Source organism: Brachyhypopomus gauderio, chromosome 14 (genome assembly GCF_052324685.1).
Source record: "Brachyhypopomus gauderio isolate BG-103 chromosome 14, BGAUD_0.2, whole genome shotgun sequence".
NCBI lineage: Eukaryota > Metazoa > Chordata > Actinopteri > Gymnotiformes > Hypopomidae > Brachyhypopomus > Brachyhypopomus gauderio.
Genome location: NC_135224.1, coordinates 10,491,367 through 10,506,754, shown reverse-complemented (window position 1 = coordinate 10,506,754; position 15,388 = coordinate 10,491,367). Strand labels below are relative to the sequence as shown.

The window sequence follows — 15,388 nt, the reverse complement described above, 5'->3', positions numbered from 1 at the left end:
CAAGGTTTCTTCCTCATGCAAAAAAATACTAGGGAGTTTTTTCTTGCCACTGTCGCCCTTTGCTTGCTCACTGGGGGCTAGGACTCGGCACTTGTAAAGCTGCTTTTTGACAACAACTGTTGTAAAAATCGCTATATAAATAAAATTTGATTGATTGATTGATGGTCTTCCTCCTCTTTACCTCAGTGAAATGATAGTTAGATATGTTCTAGTCAGGTCTCTCAGGTCTACGAACATTAATCTACTGGTGATTCCTAAAAGCCTATTAAAGATTGGCGAGGGTGCTTTTAGCCACTATGGCCCAAAGCTCTGGAACTCTCTTCCTGAAGAGCTCAGAGGCATTTCATCCCTGCACAGCTTCAAGAAGAGTCTCAAAACCTGCCTGTTTAGATCTGCTTTTAGTTAAGAAACTCTAACTCTGTTCCATCTTATTTACGTTATTATGCTGTCTATTATTTTATAATTTGTCACTTTATTTTATTTTGTTTGTTTCCTTTTTATCTTTATTTTAATATTTTCATTTTGTCTTCTTATCTTTGCTTCCTTTTAATGTTTCTTTTTTAATTTATTCTGTAAAGCACTTTGAGTTGCTGTATGTATGAAAGGTGCTATACAAATAATGATTATAACAATAATAAAAATTATTATTAGTCAAACTAGCATGCACGTGTGTGTGTGTGTATGTGTGATTGCGCGTGCATGCACTCTCGGCACAGTATCAAGGAGAGCAGGGCACTGGTAGGACAGAGAATGTGGCTCATACCATTTGTGAGGCATAGAGGATTGCTGTGTTTCAGGATCCACCACCTGAGAAGCTCTCCAAATCCACTGTTCTGGCTGGACGCGTGAGTCACAATATTTTTTTTTATCTCCCACAAAAATGATCAATTTAGGGGCAATTCACGCCTGTGAAATTAACAATATCAGTAGTTTTCTGTCCATGCAAACTACTTGTTTGATGTTTCATATTCACATCTACCGGACAAACCTTCATTTAATTGATCAGGACTATTATTGTTTCATGTTTATTTGTAAATGTTGATTACTGGAAATTTCTCATGGTGTCAAAGAACTGCTGTTGATTACACAGAATCCCATAATTGTATCTATTTTTATTACGCATTTAATTTTAAAGACGGTTTAGTGATGAACTCCATAAATTCAGTTTGGCTTCAGTCTTTCAGAAGTTTAAGTGCATCTGAAAGAATTAAATAAAATATAGTGTACATTCATTAAGGAGGAACCAAATCTCTTTAGTTGCTCTTTTTCTCTCTATTTCTCACCTACAGCGAGTTCAGAACGCTGCTGCAAGGGTTCTGACCCGCAGGAGAAAAAGAGATCATATTACACCTGGACTCCACTCACTGCACTGGTGACCTGTCAGCTTTAGAATCGATTTTAAGGTTCTAGTGATGGTTTTTAAATGTCTTCATGGTCTTGCTCCTCTTTACCTCAGTGAAATGATGGTTAGATATGTTCCAGTCAGGTCTCTCAGGTCTTCAAACAGTAATCTACTGGTGATTCCTAAAAGCCGATTAAAGATTGGCGAGGTTGCTTTTAGCCACTATGGCTCAAAGCTCTGGAACTCTCTTCCTGAGGAGCACAGAGGCATTTCATCCCTGCACAGCTTCAAGAAGAGTCTCAAAACCTTCCTGTTTAGATCTGCTTTTAGTTAAGAAACTCTAACTCTGTTATTACATTACGTTATCTATTATTGTATAATTTGTCACTTTATTACATTATTTTATTGTGTTTGTTTCCTTTTTATCTTTAATTTATTTAAAAAAAATTTGTCTTCTTATCTTTGCTTCCTTTCAGTGTTTCTTTTTTTTTATTCTGTAAAGCACTTTGAGGTGTTGTATGTATGAAAGGTGCTATACAAATAAAGATTATAATAATAATTATTATTAGTGAAACTAGCGCGCACATGTGTGTGTGTGTGTGTGTGTGTGTGTGTGTGCGTGTGTGCCCATGCACTCTTGGCACAGTATTGAGGAGAGCAAGGCACGGGTAGGACAGAGAATGTGGCTCATACCATTTGTGAGGCATAGAGGATTGCACTGCTTCAGGACCCACCACCTGAGAAGCTCTCCAAATCCACTGTTCTGGCTGAACACGTGAGTAACATTTAGGGGCTATTCACAATATCAGTAGTTTTCTGTCCATGCAAACTACTTGTTTGATGTTTTATATTCACATGGGGCAGTCATGTCCTGGTGGTAGGGAATTGGTCTTGTGACCGGAGGGTTGTGGGTTCGATTCCAAGACCTGAAGCCATGACTTGAGCAAGGCACCTAACCCTAACTGCTCCCCAGGTGCCGGGCAAGGGCTGCCCACCGCTCTGGGCACGTGTGATCCACAGCCCCCTAGTAATCACTAGTATGTGTGTTCTAACTGCACAGATGAGTAAAAAGTAGAGGACAAATTTCGATTGCGGTGAAAAATCACAATAGACAAAATATGGCACATTTACATCTACCAGACAAACCTGCATTTCATTGATCAGGACTATTATTATTGTTTCATGTTCATTTGTAAATGCTGATTACTGGAAACTCCTCATGGTGTCAAAGAACTTGTGACGGGCAGGTGTGAGCAACAAAAAGGAAGCGATCACGCCAAGTCTCAGGGAAAAAGGATGGTTTAATATAAAGTGTGCAAACCTAAAACCCATGCAATAGATCCAAATTAAGGATATAATGACCAGCGGTCAATTGGTACAAAGACAAGACATATATAGACAGACAAACGACCATCAGGTGGGAACGGATCACGGGCTCCGCCCACCTGAGGGGCGTACACGACGTCACAAAACAACAACAACACAGCCGCTGTGGACGGAGGCGACCGGTAGGGGGCCGCCTCACCGTGACAGACCCCCCCACCAAGCCGCACTCCCCTCCACTGGGTGTGTGGCACACAGCGGCTGCACAACAACACGAAGGGGCAGGAAGGCAAGGACAGGCAGGGACACACCTCCTGCAGTCCACGAGCTGAAACACAAAACACATAACGTTAGTCAGCTCACCTCCCTGGGCGGGACCCTGGACGGACTGGGCCGTTAACAACACATAACCACGCCCCGGTCGGTCACAGGGCCCTCGCGCCCTAACCGGCCCTTGGCCGGTGAGCCCCACAGGTGTGAGGACGAGGAGCTATGGCTCCTGTGTCGTCCTTAGCGTATGTGTGTGTGCAGGTTACCTCCCCGAGGCGTGGCTTCTTCACCTCCTGGACCTACCTCCTCCCAGAGCTGACCCCTGCCTTCTGCTAGGGGTCACCCCAGCCTCCTGGGGGAGCCAACCCCTCCCGGGGTCCCTCATCACAAGGTGGACTCCTCCACCCAACCCAGGAGCGCCAGAGACCGAGGCCCAGAGCACCCCCGACGCGGGCTAGGGAGCAGCCCCAAGGGCCTCCTGGTCACCCCGGGCAGGAGGGAGGATCTCCTCCCTCAGCAGGAGCTTTTCAGACCGGAGTCCCATGGTCCCCAAACATCCGGGGGCCCCAGCCCTCTAGGGAGGGGCTCTTCATGACCGGGCTCCGGTCACCCCACAACACAAGGGGGCTCCTGCCAGGTGGAGACCCCCACAAGGTCCAGGAACACCACGACACCGCCAGGGGGAAGCACCTGCACAGAAACAGCACACACACACACACACACCCCCCAACACCAACATAGAACACAAATGCGCCTCAGACGCCCTCCGTGCCATACCCAGTGGCACGGGACCACAACCGCCCCCCTCCCAAACACACATTTAAGGGGAGGAGCAAGCGTGGAATTACACTTAACAATAGACAACACGCTAGGACACAACACACACGCAAAGACTAGACAAGCAAACAAAAACGGTGCACAGACAGACAGACGGGACCTACACATGCGTGCTCTACATAAACACACAGTGACGCGCGCCGCTCAGAGTCGCAGTCGCTCCCCACATTTAACACAAGACACACGGGGAGCGAGGCGACGGTGACGAGCGGCGACCGCGTCACACACAAAACATTCAACATAGAACATAACGAGCACGCACACTGATCCACACATCCGTTGACATGAACACACGTTTTAACAAACACAAAACATGAAGAGCCTTTCCAGGGAAGACGCCCTGGTCCTCGCCATGCCACAAACACAGACACGGCGGAGCTCTTCAGACAAACTAACAAACAGACACGAAGAGTTTTCCCAGGGCAGACAGCCCTGGTCCACGCCGTGCCACAAACACAACACAAAAGCACGGCGGAACTCTTCACAAAACACCACGCAGACAAACACTTACCACGAGACATGACCACGAACGAAGGAGAAAGAAAAAGAGACTCGGCGGCTTCCGAAGGGTGGCTGGTCATTCTGTGACGGGCAGGTGTGAGCAACAAAAAGGAAGCGATCACGCCAAGTCTCAGGGAAAAAGGATGGTTTAATATAAAGTGTGCAAACCCGTGCAATAGATCCAAATTAAGGATATAATGACCAGCGGTCAACTGGTACAAAGACAAGACATATATAGACAGACAAACGACCATCAGGTGGGAACGGATCACGGGCTCCGCCCACCTGAGGGGCGTACACGACGTCACAAAACAACAACAACACAGCCGCTGTGGACGGAGGCGACCGGTAGGGGGCCGCCTCACCGTGACAGAACTGCTGTTGAATACACAGAATCCCATAATTCTATCTATTTTTATTACGCATTTAATTTTAAAAACGGTTTAGTGATGAACTCCATAAATTCAGTTTGGCTTCAGTCTTTCAGAAGTTTAAGTGCATCTGAAAGAATTAAATAAAATATAGTGTACGTTAATTAAGGAGGAACCAAATCTCCTTAGTTGCTCTTTTCCACTAGGAAAACAATGGAGGCACAGCTTGTAACGAAGGATGCTGGGTTAACTTTCTGGCTGGCCAGACCGCAGGACTATGATGAGGTCATGGCCATATCAGAAGGCATTTATGAGGGCAATGACTACTTACCTCATCGTTACCACACCTGGATGACTGAGCCAGACAGAGTGGTTATTATTGCTAGAAGAGATGGGAAGCTGGTAAGTGTTAGACATTTAAGGTCAGGGTTTATTCAGGAATCATAGAGTTACTTCATCACATTAGAAAAGGGACTTCACCATTTTGTCATGGCAAAAAAGAAAATGTGCAGCATCTAAAATTATTATGTAATCATTCACAATCAATTTGGCTCAGATATGTTTTGTAAACAGAGAAAATGTTGCCCAACTCTTGTTTATTTGATATACCAAAATAAAGGATGCTTCAATAATAAAAATTTTTCATTCTGTTTTTTCGGTTGTTCAGTGATTAATTTCTGTTTGCCTGTAGGTGGCGCTGAATTCTGCACTAGTAGTTGATGGGGGTCAGACTGTGGTGATGGAGGGATTAAGGGTGTGCCTGGGCGAAAGAGGTCGTGGCGTGGCTGGAGTGATCCAAAGAGTGACTGACAACTACATTAAACAGGTTTACCCCAGTGTAAAAACCAAGAGAGGGATGAGGGCTTATAACCCACCACCTGAGAAGCTCTCCAAAGGCACTGTTCTCGCTGAACGTGTGAGTGAAAACATTTTTTTTTATCTCCCACAAAAATAATCTATGCAGTTTGATACACTTCCTTAATAACCTACACTAAACAACTGCAGTACTTCTCAACATTGTGACGGGTAGGGAGTGCGAAATGAAATGGAAGCGATCACGCTAAATCTCAGGGAAAAAGGGGCTTTTAATGAAGAAAGTGCGCAAACCAAACACCCGTGACACGATCCAAATTAAGGATACAATGACCAGCAGTCAACTGGTACAAAGACAAGACATATTATATAGACAAACAAATGACCCTCAGGTGAGGCGGATCATAGGACCCGCCCCCCTGAGGGACAAACAACGCAACAACAACAAGACTGTCCACTGCCGCTGTGGACGGGGGTGACCAGTAGGGGTATATTTTATAATATGTGATCACAAAGGAACTAATTTCCATAAGCAGTTACATAAACTCACTTTTATTAAATCATCTTAAATTAGCTGATTAAAACCTAAACCAAATAGAATTATCATTTTTTTATTGTATTGGACTTAAATAAAAAAAAGAAAAGCAGAGGAAAGTTATTCAGGGTCTATAATACAAAATGACTTGGTGTGACGCTGTGGCGCTGGAGGAAGGACGAGACATGAATCCAGTCTTCAGAGACGAACGATGCGTTTATTGACACAAAGAAGTGCTTACAGCGCACGTAGAACATAAACACAAACGTGAACGACTCTAACAAAGACGAGCACGGGACACTGCACGAACGCACACTAAATAGATAAACCACATAATCCCAGCGTGATGACGAGACGAGACGAGCCACAGGTGATTCTGATTAACACACGGACACAACCACAACCACGAAGATACACAGACGCAGATGGCTGGACGTAGATGACATGAACACACGCCCAGAGGGAGGGGTCAGGGGCTGCACCGTGACAGAGCCCCTCACCAAGAGCACTACCCATCCCGGGGAGCCAACAGAACTGAATGCCCCGAACCCACACCGATGGGCGGATCCGGAGCCTTCAGTCCTGTGTCGGGGAGATGACCGCCCTCAGTGGGGAATCCGCCACGAACAGCCTAGAACATCCTCCCTGGGAAGACAGGGGAAAAGACGTTAGACACAAAACATGGAACATTCACGAAAACACAAACAGGAACATTTAGGAACAGAGGCACAAAAGGGAATAGGGGATTCGGGAGCAACACGGGGACAGACACAAACACTGGAACAAGAAAACATGAAAACGGAGCCAGGCTTTGCGCCTGTAAGAGCGCTGCCAGGGAGGGGGAATCCTCCCTGAGCAGCGGGCGCTGCAGTGGGCGGTCTCCCTTGCGCTCCTGCCGCAAACCCTCCACCAGGAGCGGCACGACTGGCGTATGCCCCTGCAGTCCTCTCGGTAGGCGTGCGACCGGTCTATTCGCGCGCCCTCGGGTGTGCGCGGTTGGATACGCCTGCCGATGCTCACTTTCTGGTCTCCGCGCACCCCACAGGGGGACTTCACCTCCGCATGGTGGAGACTCTTCTGGTCTGGCTGCGGGTGAGGGTTCCTCAGTCTCCATCCCCTCCTCCGAACCACCCAGGCTCCATACCATGGGTTCCTCCGGGGTGCAGCACCAGGAGTCCATCTCGCTCCCCTCGGAGTGAGAGGGATGACCGCTCTCCTTCCGCCCTCCTTTCTCCCTCACGGTTCCTCCAGAGCTCTCAGAGGCAGGCGGGTTCACCTCCTCCTCCTTCTCAGTGTATGGCCCGCCCTCTGAGTATTCAGAAGGAGGCGGACTGTACCCTGAGTATTCGGACGGCGGAGGACTCGCTTCATCCTCACGGTAAGCCGGAGGGTTGGAGCACTCGGACGACGGGGGGCTTGCTTCCTCCCCGTAGTACTCCGTAGGAGCCGAATACAGCGAGGGGGGAGGGCTGACCTCTTCTTCACCCTTGCCATAGTACTCGGTACGTGCCGAGTACACGGGCGGTGGTGGACTGTCCTCTTCCGACTCTTCCCCCTCAAACTCCTTCTCGGGGGGTTTTGGAGTCATCCCCGCTGAGCAGAACTCAAAGGACCCGACCATCACTGGGGAGGGGTCTCTGGTAGGAGAGGGATGTCTCTCACTCCAAACCCGCAGTGCGGATTGGCGGAAATGCTCTGCCAATGAGTCCTGCTTGGCTACCTGGGCTTGCTGCAGCAGCATCGCACACACGGGGTCCTGCTGCAGCATCTCCTCAGTCACGGGGTTGGCGCGGCGGCGTACAGGGGAAGAGGCGTGATGGTGCTTACTGGCCCTCTTCCCCTTCTTGGCGCGGGATGCGTGTCCTGGCATGCTTGTTCGGCTCGTCTTTCTGTGACCCTGTGGCGCTGGAGGAAGGACGAGACACGAGTCCAGTCTTCAGAGACGAACGATACGTTTATTGACACAAAGAAGTGCTTACAGCGCACGTAGAACATAAACACAAACGTGAACGACTCTAACAAAGACGAGCACAGGACACTGCGCGAACGCACACTAAATAGACAAACCACATAATCCCCGCGTGATGACGAGACGAGCCACAAGTGATTCTGATTAACACACGGACATAACCACAACCACGAAGATACCCAGACGCAGACGACTGGACATAGACGACATGAACACACGCCCAGAGGGAGGGGTCAGGGGCTGCACCGTGACACTCGGTAATTTAAAATTCACTTCAGAACTTGAATCCTCTAAGCAGCCCTTAGGGACAGTAGACAAATGTTTCCATGCAAGCTAGTCTCCATTCTGAACTCTTCAGCATTAACTCCAACCCTGACATCAAGTATTAGTTCTCTTACTTATAATCAGTGTGCCATTTTCTAAAATATACTGCATTGGTTACCCCTCCCTTTTTATGTTTCTCAGGCTATTCTATCTTTGCGTGGAGAGGCAGAGAGTTTTAACAGCTTTGTCTTAGGCCTGAAAGCAAAACTGGACAGTATGGACAAGACAAGTGGACCCACAGACAACAAGAGTGATCTAGTTGTTGTAAAGGACAGACAACAGCTCAAGGCCCTACTCCTGGACCCTGACCTTTCCACCAGGATTGAGCTTCCTGGAGGGGCCCTTGTCCAAAGTGGGCTGCCTCTGAAGCCAATAGAAAGCAACTTAGAAATCTTAGAAAGGCTGAACCTTACCTGGTTGGTTAACTGTTGCAATGGAAAGCCAACTTTTATGAGCTTTCACACGTCTGCCTACTCTATTCCATTTAATGGAGGTTCCTTGCGATTTAATATAGACATGTTTGGAGCTAATCTTTCTTTGGCAAGGAAGGCATTGGTTGCCCATTTGGAACAGAGTATGGGGCAATTTCATGGCATTGTTTTGGTTAATATCTACATGCCCCAAACCATGTGGGAGGGTATGAGAGAGTTCTGTGACGGAGATGAGCAAGTGAAGCAATGCAGACATTACTGGAAGCAAGTGTTTCTGGAGAAAGAATTGCCATGATTGGCAGATAAAGACAGAAAACAGATGTCTGAGATATCACTTATGGGATGTTTAGAAGCAATATTTTCAGTATATACAATTAATTCACTCAGTTACAGATATTATATATCATGTATTTGCTGCCAAATTCCAGAAACACAGTATGCACCTGAAAAAGTGAGCATGCTATCTGTAATTTTGTAATCAAAAGCACTACAGCTGGCTTAACCATTCAATTATAGGTATCCTGGTACTGGTGTCTGATATCTGTACCGGTCAAATCAAATAAAAAGCATTGCCACACATATCAACATTTCTATGTCGTTTTTTTGCACCCTTTTTAGAATGCTGACTATTTTTAAAATAAAGTCTGCACTGGTCCTATTCATTTGTCCAGTTACTATCTTTTGTTTTGTTAATAATGACTAATCAACATTAAAATTGTATTTGAAAATTTTACTAAAAACAGAACTGTACATGTTTAAATAAAAATTGTAATTGCAAGTGGATGGACACATGCAGTATTTCTAGGCATCAGGAAATAGGAGTAAGATGTAAATAAATAACAGCTTAACATTCCCCCCAAACATCCCTACATAATTCCCATGCACAAAGCACCTTTACATGTTTTAGTATAACATTGGTAGCACCAGCTATTTCATAATCAGAAACATATTATCCACCATTTCCCTTTTGTTGTTTGTGTCATACCCTTTCCTGTTTCCAGGCTACCTGTCACACCCAATCCTTCCACTCTTCCCAGGGTTGCCAACTTTTGACGTTCGCTTACGAAGTGGCGAGTGTAGATTGTTGAGCGAGGGGGGGAGTGGGGGATGTAAGTTGTTGAGCGGGGGGGGGGGGGGGGTGGCTAACGTAAAATGGAAATTAAGCGTATCGGAAGTGTGGCGTGAGAGCGTGTGAAAACGGTCAAAAGCGTGTGTCTCACGCTCAATGCATGAGAGTTGACAACCCTGCTTCCACTCATTTTGCGTTTTGCCTTGCTGTGTTATTTTCGCTTAGTGGTGACAAGCTGCAATTATTGAGTGCAAAAACCAAGAGAAACGATAGATTTTATACTTGATCATTGTTACATCTTGCCTGTGACTGACTGTTTTGGGCCATTCATCTAAATAATTTCTTGGCTGACCTGTTCACCATGTGTTTAGGTACATTTTACCTAAAGTTGCTAAACATTCCTTAAACGACATACAGAAAGTAACTTATTTCAAAGGTTTCACAAGCATTTAGTGCTGAAGTTTATGACCACAGCTGCTATTTAACTTTTGAATTGGATATTTGAGCCCTGTGTCTCTCATGATTTTTGATATTGTTTGGATTATGACTCCCCGCTGCCACATCATCCACTTGGTCCGAGTGAGTCCCAAACTATCCCAGAGAGTCATAGAACTTTAGGAAAGAATTCATACCATACACATATAAGGGAAGATGAGGAATATCTGGACTCGATTTTTGCCATGCAAACTGCTGATAAAACTGTCTCAGCAACTGGCAAAGAAAGTGACATCTCTCTGCATTGTCCCTGGGATGTACTGGGGGCAAAACCTAAGTTCATATTGGCCTCAACTCCCAAACCAGTGAACAATAACAACGATAGGGACTGGACTTTTGTTCGGGGGAGGAACAATAAGAACAAAATAGAAACGGGCACAACAAGTTTGGCAAGTAACCATGTCCAGAACAGAACGTTCTTTTAAGTAAAAAATGAAGATAAGAAATTAAGATATATTAGATAACAAATGAAGCTCTCACCTCAACTCGATTAGTCAAACCACATACTGCCTCCCTTTCCAGGAAAACAAGCAGTAAAACCCAGTCTGCATCAGAGGAACAACTCCAGTGTCACTGCTAAATATCAACATGCAAAACCTCTTGCCACATGTGTTCAACCACCAGGCTGCCAACCGTGCTAGTTGGCAGCATGCTAACAAGCATGCTAAAAGTATTAGCCATCAGTATGGCCACATGCCTGCCACCCACCAGCTTGCAAACCGTGCCAGTCGGCAGCTCACTAATAAGCATACTAACAGGGTTAGCCATCAGCATGATGCTTGTGTTGGCCGCTGAAGCATGAACTGTGAAACGAGACGAGGAGCGCCTCCACTGCCCAAAAGTATGCTGATTAGGGACTCAGTCATTAGAAATATATGGAGCAACAGCATTAAGGCTTTTTGCTTTCCTCGTGTTACTGTCTGTGAAGTGATACCAACATTCCACGCATACTGCATGATCATCCAGCTATGGAAAGACCAATTGTGCATGTCGGCTCTAGTGATGTTTACAAACAACAGTCTGAGATTCTGAAACACAATTATAACCATCTGCTCAACATTCTGGGGTTTCCTTGTCTGAAGTGTTCCTCAAAGTCTCCTTACTACACTTTTCAATCTGGTTTCAGAGCCCTCCACAGCACTGAAACAGCACTAGTTACGGGAGTAAATGATCTGAAATTGGATGAAGATGCAGGAAAACACTGAAAAAAGACACTTTTGACACTGTTGATCATGAAATCCTTCTTGATCGACTTCAGAACTGGGAAGGTCTTAGTGTCTTAGACTGGTTTAGATGTTATCTAAATGTGCACAATTATTATGTTGCATTAGGTACTTCCTCCACACATCAAAAAATAACTTGTGTGGTCCCCCAAGGATCAATTCTTGGGCCTTTGCGGTTCAACTCTTATATGTTATCACATATCATTAACAAACGTGGTATTAGTTATCATCAATATGCAGATGACACTTTACATTTCTCTAGAACTTCTCTAGAATTTTCTGCAATTAAATAAAGAGAAGACAGGTTCCTGTTCTTGGTAGCGATTCACAAAGGAATGATGTTCAGACTTGTTTAAATCAAATGAATCCGAATGCCAAACAATGTATTAAGAACTTGGGCGTCTCCTTTGATAATGAGCTCTGCTTCAAATCACGCATTATGACTACATGCAAGACAGCTTATTTTCACCTTTGAAACATCGCTAAGGTCCGAGATATGCTCCCTCCTGCTGACAGTGAAAAACTTGTTTCACTGTCATTATTACAATTACAATAGATTATTGTAACACTGTTCTATGTGCTCTTCGAAAGAGCTCTATTTCTCACCTACAGCGAGTTCAGAATGCTGCTGCAAGGGTTCTGACCCGCAGGAGAAAGGGAGATCATATTACACCTGCACTCCACTCACTGCACTGGTTACCTATCAGCTTTAGAATAGATTTTAAGGTTCTAGTGATGGTTTTTAAATGTCTTCATGGTCTTGCTTCTCTTTACTTCAGTGAAATGATGGTTAGATATGTTCCAGTCAGGTATCTCAGGTCTTCAAACAGTAATCTATTGGTGATTCCTAAAAGCCGATTAATGATTGGCGATGGTGCTTTTAGCCACTATGGCCCAAAGCTCTGGAAGAGGCATTTCATGCCTGCACAGCTTCAAGAAGAGTCTCAAAACCTTCCTGTTTAGATCTGCTTTTAGTTAAGAAACTCTAACTCTGTTCCATCTTATTTACGTTATTACATTATGTTATCTATTATTTTATAATTTGTCACTTTATTACATTGTTTTATTGTGTTTGTTTCCTTTTTATCTTTAATTTATTTTAATATTTTTTTGTCTTCTTATCTTTGCTTCCTTTCAGTGTTTCTTTTTTTTATTCTGTAAAGCACTTTGAGGTGTTGTATGTATGAAAGGTGCTATACAAATAAAGATAATAATAATAATAATAATTATTATTATTATTAGTCAAACTAGCGCGCACGTGTGCGTGCGTGCGTGCGCATGCACTCTCGGCACAGTATCGAGGAGAGCAGGGCAGGGGTAGGACAGAGAATGTGGCTCATACCATTTGTGAGGCAAAGGGGATTTCTGTATTTCTTGACCCACCACCTGAGAAGCTCTCCAAATTCACTGCTCTGGCTGAATGCGTGAGTAACAACATTTTTTTTTATCTCACACAAAAATAATCAATTTAGGGGCTATTCACGCCTGTGAGATCAACAATATCAGTAGTTTTCTGTCTATGCAAACTACTTGTTTGATGTTTCATATTCACATCTACCGGACAAACTTGCATTTAATTGATCAGGACTATTATTGTTTCATGTTTATTTGTAAATGCTAATTACTGGAAACTCCTCATGGTGTCAAAGAACTGCTGTTGATTACACAGAATCCCATAATTTTATCTATTTTTATTACGCATTTAATTTGAAGGCGGTTTAGTGATGAACTCCATAAATTCAGTTTGGCTTCAGTCTTTCAGAAGTTTAAGTGCATCTGGAAGAATTAGATAAAATATAGTGTACGTTAATTAAGGAGGAACCAAATCTCCTTAGTTGCTCTTTTCCACTAGGAAAACAATGGAGGCACAGCTTGTAACGAAGGATGCCGGGTTAACTTTCTGGCTGGCCAGACCGCAGGACTATGATGAAGTGATGGCCATATCAGAAGGCATTTATGAGGGCAATGACTACTTACCTCATCGCTACCACACCTGGATGACTGAGCCAGACAGAGTGGTTATTATTGCTAGAAGAGATGGGAAGCTGGTAAGTGTTAGACCTTTAAGGTCAGGGTTCATTCAGGAACCGTAGTTACTTCATCACATTAGATAAGGGACTACACCATTTTGTCGTGGCAAAAAAGAAAATGTGCAGCATCTAACAATATTATGTAATCATTCCTATGTTTTTGCTATGGTCACGTAAAAGTCCAAATTCACAATGCAATATGGCTCAGCTAAGTTTTGTAAACAGAGAAAATGTTGCCAAACTCTTCTTTATTTGATATACCAAAATAAAGGATGCATCAACAATAAAAATTTCATTCTGTTTTCTCGGTTGTTCAGTGATTAATTTCTGTTTGCCTGTAGGTGGCACTGGATTCTGCAGTGGTGGTTGATGGGGGTCAGACTGTGGTGATGGAGGGATTAAGGGTGTGCCTGAGCGAAAGAGGTTGTGGCGTGGCTGGAGTGATCCAAAGAGTGACTGACAACTACATCAAACAGGTTTACCCCAGTGTAAAGACCAAGAGACTGTTGAGAGGTGATGACCCACCACCTGAGAAGCTCTCCAAATTCACTGTTCTGGCTGAACGCGTGAGTAATTTTTATTTTATTTTTTTTACATAAATTCACTTTTATTAAATCATCTTAAATTAGCCAATTTAAAATAAACTAAATAGCATTGTCATCTTTTTATTGTATTGGACATGAATAAAAAAAAGAAAAGAGGATGAAAGTTATTCAGGGTCTTTAATATGAAATGACTCGATAATTTAAAATTCACTTCAGAACTTGAAACCTCTAAATAGCCCTTAGGGCTAATAGACGAATGTTCCCATGCAAGCTAGTCTCCATTCTGAACTCTTCAGCACTAACGCCAACCCTGACATAGATTATTAGTTCTCTTACTTATGATAATTTTTTTCAGTATACTGCTTTGGTTACCCCTCCCTTTTTACGTTTCTCAGGCTATTCTGTCTCTGCGTGGAGAGGCAGAGAGCTTTAACAGCTTTGTCTTAGGCCTGAAAGCAAAACTGGACAGTATGGACAAGACAAGTGGACCCACAGACAACAAGAGTGATCTAGTTGTTGTAAAGGACAGACAACAGCTCAAGGCCCTACTCCTGGACCCTGACCTATCCACCAGGATTGAGCTTCCTGGAGGGGCCTTTGTCCAAGATTGGCTGCCTCTGAAGCCAATAGAAAGCAACTTGGAAATCTTAGAAAGGCTGAACCTTACCTGGTTGGCTAACTGTTGCAATGGAAAGCCAACTTTTATGAGCTTTCATACGCCTGCCTACTCTATTCCATTTAATGGAGGTTCCTTGCGATTAAATATAGACATGTTTGGAGCTAATCTTTCTTTGGCAAGGAAGGCATTGGTTGCCCATTTGGAACAGAGTATGGGGCAATTTCATGGTATTGTTTTGGTTAATATCTACATGCCCCAAACCATGTGGGAGGGTATGAGAGAGTTCTGTGACGGAGATGAGCAAGTGAAGCAATGCAGGCATTACTGGAAGCAAGTGTTTCTGGAGAAAGAATTGCCATGATTGGCAGGTAAACACAGACAGCAGATGTCTGAAATATCACTTATGGGACGTTTAGAAGCAATATTTTCAGTATATACAATTAATTCACTCAGTTACAGATATTACATATCATGTATTTGCTGCCAAAATCCAGAAACACAGTATGCACCTGAAAAAGTGAGCATGCTATCTGTAAATTTGTAATTAAAAGCACTACCGCTGGCTTAACCATTCAGTTATATGTATCCTGGTACTGGTGTGTGATATCTGTACTGGTCAAATCAAATGAAAAGCATTGCCACACAGATCAACATTTCTATATAATTTATTGCATCCTTTTTAGAATGCTGA

The 15,388-nt window shown here is 44.2% G+C and overlaps 2 protein-coding genes across 3 annotated transcripts in view; both read left to right on the top strand.

The window, feature by feature from the left end:
• Nucleotides 1-15,388, top strand: part of LOC143475654 (histidine N-acetyltransferase-like) — a 35,740-nt gene extending 20,352 nt beyond the window's left edge. Inside the window, exons 1-4 of one of the 2 annotated variants that reach the window (XM_076973534.1) lie at nt 12,751-12,927; nt 13,356-13,551; nt 13,875-14,099; nt 14,474-15,388. In XM_076973534.1, the coding sequence (XP_076829649.1) occupies nt 12,782-12,927; nt 13,356-13,551; nt 13,875-14,099; nt 14,474-15,058 (1,152 nt within the window). In that variant the 5' untranslated portion in view covers nt 12,751-12,781 and the 3' untranslated portion in view covers nt 15,059-15,388. Of the gene's footprint in view, nt 1-12,750; nt 12,928-13,355; nt 13,552-13,874; nt 14,100-14,473 lie in introns of those variants that run through there. The other variant, XM_076973535.1, reaches the window with a different exon arrangement.
• Nucleotides 795-9,172, top strand: LOC143475521 (histidine N-acetyltransferase-like). Its single transcript, XM_076973388.1, has 6 exons — nt 795-845; nt 1,290-1,403; nt 1,989-2,117; nt 4,851-5,046; nt 5,336-5,560; nt 8,427-9,172. The coding sequence occupies exons 3-6, from the start codon at nt 2,023-2,025 to the stop codon at nt 9,009-9,011; spliced, it is 1,101 nt and encodes a 366-aa protein (XP_076829503.1). The 5' UTR covers nt 795-845; nt 1,290-1,403; nt 1,989-2,022; the 3' UTR covers nt 9,012-9,172.